Genomic DNA, 17186 nt, shown 5'->3' with positions numbered 1-17186 from the left:
CGCAGCGAATTAAAGCGCCCCGAGTGTTATGCGACGCGCGTCTCTGTTTCAGAAAAGTGTATAATTACGAGCAGCGCAAGCCCCAGAAGACTGCCTGTGCAAGGCAAGGCGATGCAACCCATTTCTACCGCTGCAGCGAAAGCGCGCAGCGAAATATCGCGCCCTGGGTGTTATGCGACGCGTTTCAGTTTCAGATCCAGCGAAAGCCTCGTCCCGAGCGGACCAGCCACAGCGTGTGCAGCGAAAGAAAGCGCTTCGTACCGTCGGAGAACAGGGCCCACAACAAGCAAGCGATTCGAACGCGCGCGGGTTATACAGCAACTTTCCGGTACTGTCGGGAGCTGGGAGCCTGCGCTATGCTTTCTAGCCACCATATCTGCGCGCGTGTGATCTGGCAACTCTGTGCGCTTCGGAAACGGCGTCGTTGCATTCGCTGCATTTGACTACAGTTTGCTAGAATAGGGGTAGTGGGCTCAGATGACGGCTCCTTTTGAGGCCCTTGATGTCGCCTCCGAGAGATGTTTGTAGCGCAAAACCTGAAACGTGTTGCAGTCCTGCGCCTACGCTGTGCGGGTTCTGCAGGTTATTTCACCGCATAGCGTAAGTTCTTGCTATCTGTATTACCGGAAAGGCGTCAATTCGCAATATTAAAAAAAATTTACCATTGTGACTGCGACGGCTCGGGAGGCGTTATCGATGACCTCGCGAGTACATAAATTTGGGTGCTGGTTCGCCACCAAAGTGGGTAGCTTGCGGTAGTTTGTAGCAGTTACTGTGAATGTTAGCGCGATGATTCGTTTTATCTACATCTAGTACCAGTAACCGCCGTGTAGTCGTCCACTACGGTCCGCTAAGGCCAGCATCGAGCGTGCGCCGCTCTTTCAGCAGTGGACCGTTGCCCAAGCTGACTTGGTCAAGTTGCGGAAAGTTTTCTTGCGCCATAAATGCGACGTGTGGGTACACATCGCCGGAAAGAAATATACGGCGCATATATTTATGCAAAATTATTTTCTGTAAAGTATTAAAGAAGCTTATTTCTAATTGCACACAATAATTCCAGCAACGATTTCAACGAGCAGGCGACATTAATTGTTCTCTGAGCGCATAAAAGTGCTTTTATTTTCGAGTGCACTTGCAATTTCGTACATTTTATTAGGAACAGCATTGAAACAAAAACGGTGTACAATATTGTTGCAGGAGTGAAAAATAAGGAAAATCAGCCCCACCGAAGAATACTCAAAGGACGGCACAGATACCAAATATATTACAAATGTCACTGTTAGTGCATGCAGGAAATATTTCTTTTCCCAACAATAACAATGTTTACGAAATAAAGCAAACAATTTATTTTCTAAGAGCATGCCTAAGTATATAGAGTAAGGCGAAATTAATATATATATATATATATATATATATATATATATATATATATACACACACACAAAATTCCCATTGAGGTCATAGCGAACCAGACTCCTCAAGAGTTCAAGTACGGTGTTGGTCCTTTCATGCCCTTTGTCATATGGTGCACCACCGCGACATATGGGCTTCATTCACGTTGACATATAATTTGTTTTTCTTTTTTTAGATCTCCCTTCCCCCTCTTCATTCAAAACAAACATAACATTACTAGAATTTTTTTTAATGGAGCAAATGTTTTAAACATGTACTGCACAGCTTTCTCATAGGAGGTATGCACTGAGCTCGACCCGCGAGGTGGCGACAGTGTCGCTGGGGCAGCCGCGCTAGGGTGGCTAGCCGCGCCATGTTGACGGTCGGGGAGCATCGAAAGAAATGACAGCGGTCTTACTCGCGCGAACATCTGATCCCTATCTTTCGGCCCGCCGTTGGCCTTGTTTTCTAATCCAGTCATTGATATATAAGTAGGACGTTTCAGTGTCTCGTGCGCAGTGCTGTTCTACGTCTATGAACAGGTCTACGTGCAATGTTTACGTCATGACCTACTGGAACTCCAGACCTGCACAGATATCCGGCTTCTATGGGAGCAGCTTGCGCCCACTTTCGTTCAACCGACCGCCGTAGGTGGCGCTTTTATAACCTGTTCGTCTGCTACGCGGTGGGCGGCTGTGCGGCGTTGTAATTAGTACGGCAGCTGTTGTGTTGTGACGAACTGCTTGTCTAGTTGATGATTTTTGCTAACACAGTGACAGTGATGTCACAAGGCTTTGATCGGTCACCTGGCTCCAAAAGTTGACTGCCCGAACCCAAAGAATGCCGGAGCGTGTAGTCCGCTGCTCTCTAAAATAGCGTTAAATAGCCGCTCCTATTGCATTTTCAAGCAGATTATTATAAATCACATTGTGTATAGAGTTCGCAACGTACACAACAGTTTCATTGTACACGTTGTAAAATTCGCTTCTGCGCTCTTTAGAAACTTGAAACCACCGTAATGTTCGACGACAGAACGATTACCACTCGATCATTTTAACTCTTAAAAGTTGTCCGTGAATGCGTCGCGAGTTCAAAAAGTGAATTACGCACACAGCCTCACTGCGTACGTATCTTAAGCACCACCGTTATGCTGCCGCCGTACCACGCAGAAAAGCTAGCTTTACAGTTTGAAAAGCGTTCCGTGACACGATTTAAGGCTTGCAGTACAGCACGTTTTAAAGCACTGGGATCGCTTAATTTTTTGCAAGCTTTCTACTCAGCCAGATAACCAACGTCATTAAAAACAAGACATGCTCACCTTCCCTTGAAACAGAATCGATCAGCCCATTGCACATATCGGGCGGAGGACTTACTCGTGAATACTTTTACTATACTTTTACCAGATCATCTGCCTTTCACTACGGCACACAGCAGTAAATTCTAGTGTCACCTACGACATTAGGCTACTAAAGAAAGCTAGATTATCCTATGAATCTTTTAAAACAAATTTCCAGTCTCTTACGGAGGCTAGGAAAGGGAAATTTATGCCGTCGATCTAGCATTGCAGCTGCCACCTGTGCTCGTTATTTACATTTCTTGCACCGCTCCTCCTCTTCTAGTTTCACTATTCAAACACAAAGCATTCGCAAATCTGTCTTCTTTTGTATATTTGTGAATTTATTCATTTACCGCCAATACAAGCGCTTTGTGCCTGCCGAAATGGCAAGACAAGCGCTGAACAGATCGCAGAAGCAGACGACAGCGAACAGGTTATAACTAGCGCCACTCTGCTCGTACGTTCTTTCCCTAGCGGCAAAAGGGGCGAACTAGACCAGGCGTGCTGGAGGAGGGAGATCTGTGCAGGTCTGGAGTTCAGTTGGTCGTGGTTTACGTATCCGGACAGACTACGCTCCGGCGTGCCCGTGCGTGAACTGAGCTTCGGTGTCGCGGTGAACTGTGCTATGTTCGGATGCAGCAGTCACACAAGAAAAACTCGGTGATAGGAATATGTTGTCCCGATTGGGTTCCTCTCGACAGGTGGTTATTTCTCTTCTTAACTGCAACCTTAGTGTAAAAGAGCACAACAGCTATGTGCGAGCACGCCTCTGCCAGGCCTGCCTTGCAGGCGCAGTGTGCCGCCAGCACCTCCCAGTTTTATTTTGCGAGAAGCCAGGTGCGAGTGGTTTTTCATCGAATGATTGTGATTGACAAACCTGGGAGGGTAAATAAAAAGACTGTTTTGGCAAGACCAGAATAATTGACGTAACAAAACTTACGAAGGCTGTGTAAAATCAGTGTTTAGTTCTCGGGGGGGGGGGGGGGGGGGGGCTCTTTTTTTATTGAAGCAAATTTAACGCTATCCTTTGACGACGCAAGTGGACGACGCGGAGTAAATTCCGTAATGAAGGCGATCATGTTACGCGAGCACTTTGACGCGCGGCTGCTGCACCCAGCGGCTCACCAGATCATTGTGGCCTTCCATCGACTTGTAGGCTTTCGATTGCTCGCGGGTCGCGGAGCTCGTTGCATTCGCAGTGTAATCCTTGATGTCTGCGACGTCCACGCGAGACAGTAGTCCGACATCGCGCCGAAGCTCATGATCTTTGAGTTCGAGCTGGTAGACACAGTCACACGAGCGCACTTCGTTTTCATAACGCGATTTTTCTGGTTCACTCAACCCACGCACGTACGCGCTTAGGCCCATCGTTGACCTAAGACGTACTACTCGATAGCCAAGTCAGAAAAGCACATTGAAAAGGTCGTTTGACGGTTCGTGCGTATCGGTGGGCCACTTGGCGACGCAGGCCTGCTCGCGTTGGCAGCGCGAACTTGCGACCGCGGTTATGGCGGCCTCCGCGGATGCCGCTAGCGCTCCTAGCGGATGACGTCATGTGCATACCCCCTATACAGTTTTACTTATTTTCCGATGCTTATATATCTGTTTCCCTTCTGCTTCGTTGCTCTGAGTTGATGCCTTTTCCGAAAAAAGGAAGCGGTGTAGTTAAATTGAAGCTGATAACTTTTCTTGTAACTTCAGCTGCGTGCTCATTGCAACCAATGTTGCTCATGCACCTTGCCCTCACGAGGGTGTGTATATCCATAATACTGTAGGCATGCAGTTCTTGCTTACTAAAACATTCTGTAAACAGGTTTTCAAGCATTTCGCAATTCGCACACTGCACATGTTTGGTCAAGCTTCTTGTCTTCACGGTGTAAGTTTCTTTCCCACTGATGCCTCCTTTCTTCGTCTTGTGGGACGCTGAAAAGAGACGCCTTCGGCGAGTCTTTCACTCGACTATGGACGTCAGACTCTGGAGTATTGCAAGACGGGTAGCGCCACCTTCCGGTGCGACGAGGCAGTAATTGAGTAGTGCGAAGCCCGACTCTCTTGCGAAGTTGCCTATGCAGCTAGCGACTGCGAAACAACGATTTAACTGGATTGTGGTCCATGTTGCTAGTGTTTTGCGCATTTAACACCCAGACAAAGAGCTATGAATTTCTACGCAAGTTGGACGCGCCGCCGAACTGCCATAAAGCGCTTGCTAGCTCACTCTTCAGACCGATGGCGGAAACGACGGCAACCGCGACAGCTCCGCGCTCTACGAAGAAACGCCGCAATCGACGCAACTGTTGTGTTGTAAACTGCGATGAACGTGAAGGACTCAATAATAACGTTAAGTTTTACAGATTTCCATCGCGATCGCATGAAAGGGAAAGACGAGAGCGCTGGATACGGGCCGTTCAACCTGTTGGGTAATCGAATTACTTGCATTTCCCACAACACAGTGGCTCGCATGAGAAAGTGCGACAATTTTGTTCTGCTGTAATTGTGTTGCGTAGCTCTGACGGAGGACCGTGGTAACCAAGCGAAAACTCAAGAATCTGCAGCCGCCACTTCGTTGGTAACAGAAAAAACAACGTTGCGAACCATCCTGCGTATGTGCCATCGATATTTCCACCTTTTAACAGACGTCCGCCTTCGCTTGACTCAACAAGTGGAACGGAGAGATTTGGCAGGTCAATTTAACCAAACATTTTGGTTCGTTTATGAATTGAAAATCCCGTTCTAGAGCATCGTCGTATCGCGAGCTCATTTCTAGTTTTGGTATTTTGTATGTCCTGCGCCGATACAACAAGCACGCTTCGCAATGTGCTGAGCCTGCTCGACTGCGTTTTTCAAATGTGAGCAATAAAGTTGCTGTAGGAGCTCTGGATGAGTAATTGCGAAGTAACGCACCTGTCTAAAGAAAAAATTTCGCGTTTACTTACATTTATTTGTGCGCGCTTGTTGCTCGAAGCGTCTGCGAAAAGTCCAAATGAAGGTACTGAGCGATGCTGTAGCTCCTGCGAGAGAGAAAGATGCACCGCGTAGGCACTGTAGGAAGCTTACTTTCGTTATGATCGCACGCTGCTTGCTGCCTTCGAAAACGTTTTGTTTGCTGCCCTGGAAAAGGCTATGAAAGGATTTACTCTGTGTAAATAATTGCGAGACAAAACATTACGATAAAATAGATAAAAATATCGGAGATACTTAAGTCTTGTGTTCAGGACATATTCAATATGAACCAATTTGAAATGCTTAGATTTTTATGCCGATATGCCTATAGAAAAACCTTATGCTCTCTGTACTTGTGAGTTGCAGCACGCCGAAATAACACTTTAGACTTTATTTTATATTGTACACGTACTTCGCCCTGCTGAGCTTCTTTCCGAAGCGTGGATGGGCGGAAGAAGCTTTCCAGGACCTTGATTTTTAGCAAACCGTGACTCAGCACAAACGATAGAGAAGGGTCCATTGTGGCCCATGCATGTGGCCCAGGGGCGCTATTCTGGACATTCCGCCATTTTTTTCGGTGCGTGACGTAGGCGCGACGCAAACAAAATGGCACTGGTGGCCCAGTTTTGCTTACGTAACGTGACGCCAACTTGACGTTTCGCCTAAGAAACTGAAATGAAGGCACTGAATGAAGCGTTATCAGTAAAGCAAAACAGTTTTCATCCGCAGTGAAAATAAAGCAGCTATCTCAAAGGGTATGATTATTCCGTCGAAAACGCTTCTTGCTTCCGTCGTCTGCTGCGTACAAGCCGCCGTCTGCTTCAATAGCTAGGATGCGTGTCCCCGGAAAATGGAATGAGTCATCGCATGTTGGCGCCAACGCGCTTGTTTTCTTGCTTGAGACAACATACGCAACCTACCAGTGGTGATGCGCGCACGTTCTAGGTCACGTTATCGCAATCTCGTGAAACGCAAGTGACTCAGCCCGACTCGGCTGGCTGAGAAACGGCCGGATATCACCGATAGCGTTGCGCGCGCCAGAGATATCGACTAGAGCGACGCAAGCGCCGGCGCTGCCACCTCTTGTTCATTTCGCTGGTTACTCGCACCGCGGGAGGAAACTTCACGGCGCCGCCTTGCGTACATTTCTTTTTATAAATTAGAAAGAGGCCGTTGTCATAACTTTTGATTGTGCGAAAAGGCATTAATCTTGATTACAATACAAATGCAGCAGTGAAAAGTGGACAACATTGCCGAAAATTTGCTATATTCAGCCAATATTATTTCGTATAAACGCGTTCTTTTAAAAAACGATGGCCCCAAACACAAATGCCAACACCACCCGAGAGCGATGCAAATACCATGAGCACGTGTAATGAACAAAAGATTTTCGTGGCGCCAAACGACGGGGAAAATGTGGCGTTATACGCATTCCTCTCGGCTGCCATTGCATATGGCTGCTCATTAGCATAATTCGCGCGGCTCGTCGCAGCAAAAATTATGGCGGAAAATCTCAGCAATGGCGGCCCAGCGCAACGTCACGCATCGTCAAGATGACGTTTACGAAACAGCTCTTCCTGTGACGCTCCTCACGAGATATTCCTTCAGCAAATCAGCAAGCTGGCACGGCGCATATCTTGGATCGCCACCACATATTCGCGCAATTGCACATGCATTGCACTGGTTGTGCATGCTACCGCTCACATTCATTTTGAAGCGCTAACATCACAATATATCTGCCAAGGACCAAAAAATGTATTAGTCCATAAAATTTGCAGCTCTACGTCACGTTTCGTCATCTTGATGAAAACGCAAAATTGCATTTTGTAGTACTTCCGCTTCCCGGCACAAATTTCAAAACATGTGACCTCTCGACAGCCAATCAGAGAGTAAACATGGCGGATAATGGCGGCCGTGCAGCCGCCATGCATGTCGAGAATATTAAAACTTCTTTCTGGGCGAGTTGGTGCATACTTGACATACAAACTGTTTACAGGGCAAACACATGCAACCACAAAGTATAAGGGAGAGGACAAGCGCTGACTGTCAACTTTTATTAACGGAAGACGGGTGCCTTATATAAGGGGAAAGGCAGAAGTTAAGGGGGAAGGGAGTGATACAATCGGGGAAAATGACGATGCGCATCGATGAACGAACGTGCCAGCAGTCAACGCATTCAGGCGCGAAGAAACAAGAAAACGAAAAAACTAGACAAACACTAACAAAAGGCGAGGGATACTAAGATACAATGAAATCAGTAAGCAGCCGCTTCCAAAAAATCAAGCTCTGCCGCAAAAAGTGATACAGAAGGGGTGCTTACGCACTTGCTGCCATATTTGTGTATGTAGAACGCTTCCAAACTGACGCGCGCCGTCGCGTCGGCACTCTTGCCGAGAATCTTCGTCTCTCCCAAACGAGCCTCGACCCAACAAGCTGGCACAGTTATGCCCACGCATCTGCAACTCTAAAAAAACAGGTTGCCAGCTAAAACATGACAAGCCGTTCATCAAGTGTTCCACAGGAGTGGTCTACGCCATTCCCTTGAAGTGTGGAAAGGCTTATGTCGGCCAAACCGGCCGCTGCATTAATGAACGCTTGGGGGAACATGCCCGAAATTTAAGCAACTTAAAGGACAAGTACGCACATTTGGTGGCGCACGTAATTGGATGCACAGGATGCGAGGCTCGTTTGGGAGAGACGAAGATTCTCGGCAAGAGTGCCGACGCGACGGCGCGCGTCAGTTTGGAAGCGTTTTACATACACAAATATGGCAGCAAGTGCGTAAGCACCCCTTCTGTATCACTTTTTGCGGCAGAGCTTGATTTTTTGGAAGCGGCTGCTTACTGATTTCATTTTATCTTAGTATCCCTCGCCTTTTGTTAGTGTTTGTCTAGTTTTTTCGTTTTCTTGTTTCTTCGCGCCTGAATGCGTTGACTGCTGGCGCGTTCGTTCATCGATGCGCATCGTCATTTTCCCCGATTGTATCACTCCCTTCCCCCTTCACTTCTGCCTTTCCCCTTATATAAGGCACCCGTCTTCCGTTAATAAAAGTTGACAGTCAGCGCTTGTGTCCTCTCCCTTATACTTTGTGGTTACATGTGTTTGCGCTGTAAACAGTTTTTATGTCATGTCCAGAATAGCACCCCAGTCGCATGGTCAGCAGCATGGTCAGCATGGTCAAGGGCGGACGGAGCCGAGACGGACGGATGCCGACAGCTAAGTTCTATTTCTATTTTTATTTCTAACTGCAGCGGCGGGAAATCTGAATGGAGATAGGGCCAGCATAGAAACGCAGGTTGCAGAGAATTGGAGTACTGCGAAGCCAGGAGAACACTTAGCCAAAGTAGGGCGATAAAGTAGGTCGTGGCCAACACATAAAAGTTAGGACAAAAGGTTTAATAGTTAAGGCTAAAAGTGTGTTTCTTTCCCTTTTTTCCCCTGGTTATTGGTTTGGTTATTTTACTAGCTCTTTTTATTCTTATAGAGATTCCCAGTGGTGTTTTTATAGTTATTTTTTTTCCTCGCTTTTACGCTGTTAAATAACAGTAGGACAAGAGAATTATTGGGACGGCCGGCTAGAAAAGCCAAGGAGGAAGGTGGGGACCTCGTCCAGTGTGAGAGGTGTGAAAGATTGTGTTATTTGGATGAAACGACATTCAAAACCGTGGCGGAGACGGAAGGGAACGGCTTCGTGTGCAGGCTGAGTAAGGTGATTGAGAATTTGGAGAAGCAGCTAAAGAGTGAAATGGCGAGGACAAAGGAGGAACTCGAGAAAGAAAAAACGAAACGCGCAGAGTTTGAGGAAAGGGTCGAGAGGGAGTGGGCCTCAAGAATGGAGGCTGTAGAACGGAAATGGAGTGAGGAGCGAGAGAAAGGGCAGCAATTGGAAAAACAATTGAAAGAGATGAGAGCGAGAGAAGCTGAGAGGGAGGCACAGCAGGAACTGAAGGAAAAGGAAGCACGAGGATCACCCAGTGGAGCAGAATTGGGGGCGGACACGTTAACGTGGGGACCGCTGGAGACACAGGTACAGAGGGATGAGACGACAGGAGGCAGAGAAGGCGAAGAGGCAGGGAAGACCCAGCCGACAGAGACAGGAGGGAGGCAAGATTTGCTTGAAGACAGAGAGGTCTGGGTCGTTGGAAGCTCCAACGTATCGCGAATGCAAACAGCACTCCTCAGAACAGTGCAGTATGACAGACGAGTGAAGGTCGAATGCATGCCGGGGGCTCGATTCGAAGCTGTGGCGGAGAGAGCCAAAAGCGAACTGAATGAAAACAGAGAGGGAAGAAACCTGGTAATTTTGCACACTGGGGTGAATGACGTCCTGCAGAATAGGGGGCGAATGCTGGGCAGGCAGATTCAAGAGGGAGTGGCGAAATTAAGGGCGACCTCTGAGACGGTGCACATTGCCCTGTGTACTGTCCCAGAGGTCAGGGGACAGGGCCCTTTCATTGAAGAACAGGTAGTGGCGGCAAATGTAGTGATTAGGGAGTTGGGGCGAGCCCTCAAGTGTGATGTGGTTGAGGTGAACAGAATGATTGGGGGGGGGGAAACTTCCCCCCTTTTGGCCCGGATGGCATTCACTACACTACACCAGCGGGATGGCAGGTAGGAAAGAGGGTGGGTCGTAGGGCTCAGGCTTTTTTGCAGGCGCGCAGGGCGACCCTGCAAGCCAAAACGTAAAAGATGAAGGACAGGGGAGGGGGGGGGGGGGCAGGACAGGAGCATGGAGGAGGAAGAGGAAGAAGAAGGCAGTAAATGTGGGGTTCATCAACATGCAGGGGGGAAGAAATCGCATTAAGTGGGACGAAATAGAAGAACAGTTACAAACGGAAAATTTTCAGGTATATGGAGTTGCCGAAACCCATTTAAGAGATGAGGAAGAGCCACCATTCATTGCGGGATACACCTGGGTTGGGTGCAACAGAAAAAGGAAAGAACACAGAGGAGGAGGCCTTGGGGCGCTAGTGAAGGGACAGGACTGGGACAGGGTAGGGGAGAGCTGCAGTGAGCACATGTGGCTCAAGGGCACCGTAGGGAATGTTGAGACAATCCTGTGAGTTGTGTATCTGAAAACGGGGAATGAGTCGAAAGAGGAGAATGCAAAGCATTTCAAATGTATGGCCAAGGACATCAGGGAGTTAGCTATGAAAAGGGAGATAATCATCCTAGGGGACATGAATGCACATTTGGAATACTTTGACGGGGTAACAGATGCAACAGGGCAGATGTTAGTAGATTTTTGTGAGGCTCATGATTTTGTGATAGTTAATACTGAAATTAAATGCGGCGGGAAAATAACATGGGAAATAAATAACACCCACTCGACAATCGACTACTGCCTAATGTCCCACAAGCTGTATGAACGGTTGGGATGTATGGAAATTGATGAGGAAGGTACAAAAAGCCTGGGGAGTGATCACAAACGAATCAAAATCAGTTTTGGAAGGACAGCACCACTGGTAGAAACTAAAGAAAGGAAAGGTACGAGCAAATTGAATGACAGACAGCTACAAGAAGTGGCGATAAACATTGAAAGCATGGTATCCAAGCAACCGCAAAGGGCATGGACATACGACGAGTTAATAGATATGTTTAAACGAGAGCTAGAGAAGGGACAGATTAGGAAAATAGGAAGTAAGCAGGGAAAATATAAACCGAAAAGCTGGTGGGACCGAGAAGTTAAGGAGGCCATAGAGCAACGCAAAGATGCGTGCAGAAAACACAGAGCAGCGAAGAAAAGGGGAGCCACACCAGAAGAGGTGGAGACAATATGGGAGGATTACCTTGCAATGAAAAGAGAAGCATTGGCATTAATTCAAACCAAGATAGCAAAAGTTGGGGTACAGTGGACGTTAGAGATACGAAAAAAAGACAGAAATGCCTCTAAGAAATTTTGGGAACACATAAGGCAACAGAGTAAGAAGACAGAGGTGGTTCAGCACTCACTGACCACACCAGAAGGAACAAAGGTAGAGGGAGAGGAAGCTCGGGAATATATTAGGTTAACAATAGAGGCAGCATTTGCAGAGCCAGTGGGTATCGAAATGGAGAACAATGACCACAGCAGGAATGAATTAGAGGAGGAGTACAGAAGGATGACAAGTAAGGAATGGGACAGAATTGAACACAAGGTCCCCGTGGGAACAGCGACAGGACCTGATGGCATACCTATGAAATTGATAAGCATATTAGGCCAGAAAAGTAAATTCAAATTACGACAACTTATTGAACAAATAGTAGTAGGGGGAGATGTTCCACAGGACTGGAAATCAAGCAGAATGATATTAGTTTACAAAGGTAAGGGAAGCAAGGCCAACATTAAATCCTACAGGCTAATAACTATCACATCAGTCATATACAGAGTAGCAATGCAGATGGTGAAGAAGAGAATGGAGGAATGGGCAGAACGTGAAGAGATCTTGGGAGAACTGCAAAATGGATTTAGAAGGAACAGAAGGCTAGATGATAATTTATTTGTTATAACACAGTGCATAGAGATAGCGACAGCCAGGCAGAAACCGCTATGGATAGCTTCTTTAGACATTAGAGGAGCCTATGATAATGTAAACCGAGAAAAGTTATGGTGCCAGTTGAGGGAATATGGTCTAAATAGAAAGATGATATAGTTCCTACAACAAGTTTATACAGATAATGAGGTAGAGATAACATGGGAGGGGGAAACTACAAAGCCAGCTAAAATAAGAAGAGGTCTCAGGCAGGGCTGTCCATTGTCGCCTCTGCTTTTTATGATCTACATGAGCCAAATGGAAAAGAGACTAAAACAGAGTACGATAGGAACTGACATAAGCTATATGCTGGAAGGGCAGAAGGCAGCTCAAGTACTAGCCGGACTGATGTATGCAGATGATATTGTACTGCTTGCTGACACCCGAGTAGGGCTACAGGAACTAATGAGCATACGTGGAGAGGAGGGAGAAAAATTGGGACTGCAATTCAGTAGATAGAAGTCTGGGATAATAGTATACAATGAAGAAATGGGGGAACCATTGGAAATACAAAGCACTAAGATTGATCATGTTGAAAAATACAAGTATTTGGGCATATGGCTAAACGAGGGCAAAAAGTACTTGGAAGAACAGGAAAAAATTATGATTGAAAAAGTGAAAAGGAACTCAGCTGTAATGAAACACAAGGCACTTTGGAACTATAATAGGTACGAGGTGGTTAGGGGCAACGTTACTAGACTAGCTTCAGTTGTAAAACTCCCCGCCCGCGCGCTTACAGCCGCTGTCGCCACTTCTGTGACAGCCGTCAGAGGGCAACGCTGTTCCATCGGGCTCCACTGCAGACGCCTCGTCACAACCATCACAGCCTTGAGCTCGTGCGGACGGGCAGTTTGCGCGTGTTTCACGCTCGCTGGCGTTCTCCCTTGTCCGAATTAGTGATACCACGAGAAAGCGGTATCCACCTACAGCAACAAGATTTATCGCGCCAGTTCGTTAATACTGAAAGAAGTGTAAACTGCACGAAAGGAAGGAACGCATACAGCGAAACGCAGAAGCTGCGTTTCTAAATGTCGTTTGTTCCTGTCGTCTTAACGTTTCGCGCAGTTTAGGCTCACGAGCCTGAATATCTGGCCAGAGTGCGTGATTGTAGGATGATCTTTATCCCCACCGAAGCTTCTCACCGCGCCAAAGAAGAACTACAAAAATAAAGATGAGGTTGGTCTTTGTACACACAAGCCACACACACACAAAAAAGTCGGAATTTTATTCCTTGAAGACGCTAAATCAGCGAAGCTGAAACGTGCGGCCCCTGTGTTTATCACTGGCTTAATCCCGAGGGTTCATTAAAGTATTTCTCAGTTATGAGGTTACACACACAATCGGCTGCGAGAGAGAACGACGTCACTGACGGTATGTCCGCAGTTGTCGCTTGCGTTCGATGTCTCGAGTTTGCTCGGCGGTGTGGTTAGCAGCCTTCGCCTGCGATTTGCCGCTTGTGATTCTTCAAAATCAAATTTCTTCAAAATTAAATCTTTCCGTTACGTATGACCATGAGTGGCTCATACTCCCTTAAGCAATGCCCCCGTAAACGCGGCCGCCCCATTACGACGACAGTAGTGAAGTGAAATTCTACGCTGGAAAGATGAACGGCCACACAGCCAGCTGTGGAAGACGACGACGAACGCGGGAGCAGTGACACGAGCGCGGGCCGTTGATTTAGCAGTGAGTTCCCGGTCGGCACGAGGAATCGCTCTGTTTCACGCCGAGCGAAGCGTCGCATTGCTGGGAGCACAGAAAAAAATGGCTGTGGCTTAGCTAAGGTTAAGCCCAGGATGCGAAGCACACTAAACTTTTAGTTGTTGAACCACTGTTTAGCCTGGTGAACTGCTGTTGCTTGGCTATATTTGGTTCGGCTAGACGAAGAAACAACTCATGCGTTACTCTGCTTCGCCTTCAAGAGTGGAACGCGACAGCGTTCCCGTCGACCCGCCAAGGGATGTAAGACAATGGGCTACGGCGCAGCGACTACGCGCCCGGCATTGGACGCGGCGAGCGTCGAGCAACGCAGCGTTCGTCGCGGCAACGAAATGTGCGCCTGAGCAAGCGACGCATGCCTGAGCCTTAGAAACAGCTCGTTTCTAAGGCAACACCGCATTCAATAGAGACGCTTTTGTACCGCTTTGAAGCATCGTACTCGTGGCTCAGTGGTAGCGTCTCCGTCTCACACTCCGGAGACCCTGGTTCGATTCCCGCCCAGCCCATCTTGCAAGAGTTGAGCCAAAGCCACCTAGAATGTCTCCAGCAGGCATCTCACCTCGTGAGTGTCTAGCAGAGGCAAGCGCAGCTGCTTATATACCGCCGCGACGCCGCGAGCGACGGCGCGAGTTGGAGCCCCGTTTCTCCTCTGTCGTGACGTCACGGTGTCACGTGGTATGGCATGGGGTCAAAGGTCATTGAAGGCGACACCGCCGCGCCTGAGGAGCTGGGTTGAGCTCTAGTAATATGCTTCGCATAAAAAGTGGGGCGCCGAACTGTCGACATCGTTCCGATAGCGGCCTATGCAGCCAGGTACGCAGCACGTCGGCATCGTCTGCTGATATTCTTAAGAAACTCGGCGAAGGATGACACGGATGACGTGCTTGCTGAAATTCGCTGTCAACAACGAAACACAGACTACACCAACGCTGCACCGCGTGCTTAGTCCGGCCCGCCCGCGTAGCCAGCTAGTGAGGAAGTGAAGCCGGGCGCGACTGCAGCGCCACGAAGGCGCGGGCGGGTGGCGGTGCCGCGCAACGGCGCCGAGTTTTAAAACTGAAGCTAGTCTAGTAACGTTGGTTAGGGGCGTATGGAAAGGGGTACCTGGCCTCACATTCGGAAATTCAGTACTGTGCATGAAATCGGAAGTTCAGGCATGCATGGAAACGAGACAGAGAAGTGTAGGCAGGTTGGCCTTAGGAGCACACGGGAACACCCCTAATGAGGGAGTGCAGGGGGACATGGGATGGACGTCATTCGAAGGTAGAGAGGCAATAAGTAAGCTAAAATATGAACAGAGACTCCCAGCACTGGAGGAAAAAACGTGGGCAGGAAAAGTGTACAAATATCTGTACATGAAAAGTTTGAACACAAAGTTGACACTCAGAACGAGGAAGCTGAGGAATAGATACCTACAGCCGAGGGAGGGGGTCCAACGTGGTTCTAGTTTGGGAAAGGAGGTGAAGGAGACTGAAAGAAAAATGTGGGAAGAACGAATGCTCGGAAAGCCAGCGCTATCATTGTATAGGTCACAAAAACAGGAGATTAAGAGAGAGCTCTTATTTGATAACTCGCGGGGCAGCTCACTATTATTCGAAGCTAGGACGGGGGTTTTGAGAACGAAAACATACAGGGCTAAACTTGAAGACGTGGACCTTCGGTGCACAGCTTGCGGAGCCGAAATGGAGACCACTGAGCATATAGTGCTGAGATGCACAGACCTTCGCCCGACCCTGGCAGAGGGAACCGGGGCAGATATGGAAGGGGCATTAGGTTTTCCCGGGGAACAAGGGCAAATAGACGAGAAAAGAGTGGCAGTAACGAAGGGGAGGCTAGAGGATTGGTGGAGGAAGTCAAGGGATAGATAATACCATAAATCGGGGTGATAATGTTTCCTCTACTGTTTTAGATAGTTATTTTGGGGGGAGGAGGGGAGTGAAAACTAGATTAAGGAAAAAAGGATATAAAGAAAGGGAAAAAAAAGAATAATGATAAAATAGGAGGGGGAGAAAAAGGCTAGGTGGCGCCACCCACCGCCCGTTACAAAGGGTATAGCCGCCATCCATCCATCCATCCGGAACTCTGCCCTTGCATTCTGCTGTGAAATATGTGCTACCCACTTCGATTGCTGTCTGAATGGGGACACAATTATGAAAACACTGAAAGTTGCTGTTCGTTAGGTAGTTTCCTGGCAAGAAATTATTTTTTACATAGGCATTCCCGCAAGTACAGCACATTTGCAATGTCATACGTCGATGTATCTCTGCCGACCTACTCTGCCCAGCAATCAAGGTGGGTAGCATATATTTCACAGCAGAATACAAGTACGCTGTAACATCAGAGGAAGCTTTCGTGAAATTGCTTGCTAAATGTGCGCAGCGCGACACGGCCAACCTATGATCAGAAAGCGCTCTGCTCTAGCTAGTTACACAACGCTCATTACGTGAACCATAAGCTTCAAGAATGCGCGCAAGCGCCATACTTGCTTACCTTTCAAGACTTAGCATACGCTCCTTCGTCTCACAGGTACCGTGGTACCGACGTTTTTCTGGCGCAAACGCTGTAGAACTTCCGATGAACTCCAGGTCCACAAAAGCACAACCTAGAACAAATTCTTCCATACACTATGATTCGAAGTCCCAGTACCAGACTTTTCACGAGAGCATGGGCAGGCAGCTCGGCAAACACAGGTACCGTGACGCTAAGTTCAGCAGTACCGCGCCCCGCGACTTCTGCAACACCAGCCAGAATATTGCCTCTGAATGTACGTCGGACAGACTTTCTCGCGTCTTCGGCGCTGTGCTGAGTCAGTCAAGCCGTATTAAGCCTTTCTTGCTTATTACGGCGCTCTACCTTCAAAAAGAAACATCGCTGATTTTTCTGGGGGAACAGTAGGGGCCGTAGTAAAGGCCCAGCGGTCGCCAAATCGGGCTTGAGTGCCCGCTGCTTCACCTATTGGTTAAAACACGTTGGCGGGCTAGTTGGTTAGAATCCATGGTAGAGTGTAGAAGCGCGACTGAACGAGAACGTAGAAAGAAACAGATGGAGAGCGCTTCACTTTCAACTATAGATTTTATTTTCGCACGCATCGATTACCGTACGAGCGGAAACAAACGCGACAGCAAAAAAGAACATTTAGCGGTGCATGCTCGATAAAACGTACACATGTGCAAGGCATGGTGAAAACATGTACTGCAGTGGTCATAAAGATAATACGAGGAATCGTATCTCCTTTTAAGATAGCGACACCGAAGGCTTGCTTACGCACTTTTCCTCTAATTTTGCAATCT

At 47.9% G+C, this 17186-nt stretch overlaps 2 protein-coding genes and 1 pseudogene across 12 annotated transcripts in view; 2 read left to right on the top strand and 1 right to left on the bottom strand.

Moving 5' to 3' along the window:
• LOC126516269 (uncharacterized) overlaps positions 1-17186 on the bottom strand; it is a 70469-nt gene that overhangs the window by 1896 nt on the left and 51387 nt on the right. For 5 of the 6 annotated variants that reach the window (XM_055064048.2, XM_072287139.1, XM_072287142.1 and 2 more), the window contains one exon: positions 5662-5736. The exons of the other annotated variant lie outside the window; for it this stretch is intronic. In XM_055064048.2, the coding sequence (XP_054920023.1) occupies positions 5662-5736 (75 nt within the window). The remainder of the gene's footprint in view (positions 1-5661; positions 5737-17186) is intronic. 6 annotated transcript variants of the gene reach the window in all.
• On the top strand, positions 4709-5645 carry LOC140216713 (uncharacterized; annotated as a pseudogene).
• The window catches only part of LOC140216711 (uncharacterized), a 350595-nt gene continuing 348410 nt past the window's right edge, over positions 15002-17186 (top strand). For 4 of the 6 annotated variants that reach the window (XR_011893369.1, XR_011893365.1, XR_011893370.1 and 1 more), the window contains exon 1: positions 15002-16422. Coding sequence is in view for 2 of the 6 variants with exons in the window: in XM_072287143.1 (XP_072143244.1) it covers positions 16152-16188 (37 nt within the window). In the remaining 4 variants the exon portion in view is untranslated. The remainder of the gene's footprint in view (positions 16423-17186) is intronic. The other 2 variants (XM_072287143.1, XM_072287144.1) reach the window with 1 other exon arrangement.

The sequence above is a fragment of the Dermacentor andersoni genome, chromosome 3, assembly GCF_023375885.2.
Source record: "Dermacentor andersoni chromosome 3, qqDerAnde1_hic_scaffold, whole genome shotgun sequence".
NCBI classification, from domain to species: domain Eukaryota; kingdom Metazoa; phylum Arthropoda; class Arachnida; order Ixodida; family Ixodidae; genus Dermacentor; species Dermacentor andersoni.
The sequence above is the reverse complement of the archived record's forward strand: the minus strand, read 5'-3'. Positions and strand labels throughout refer to the sequence as shown.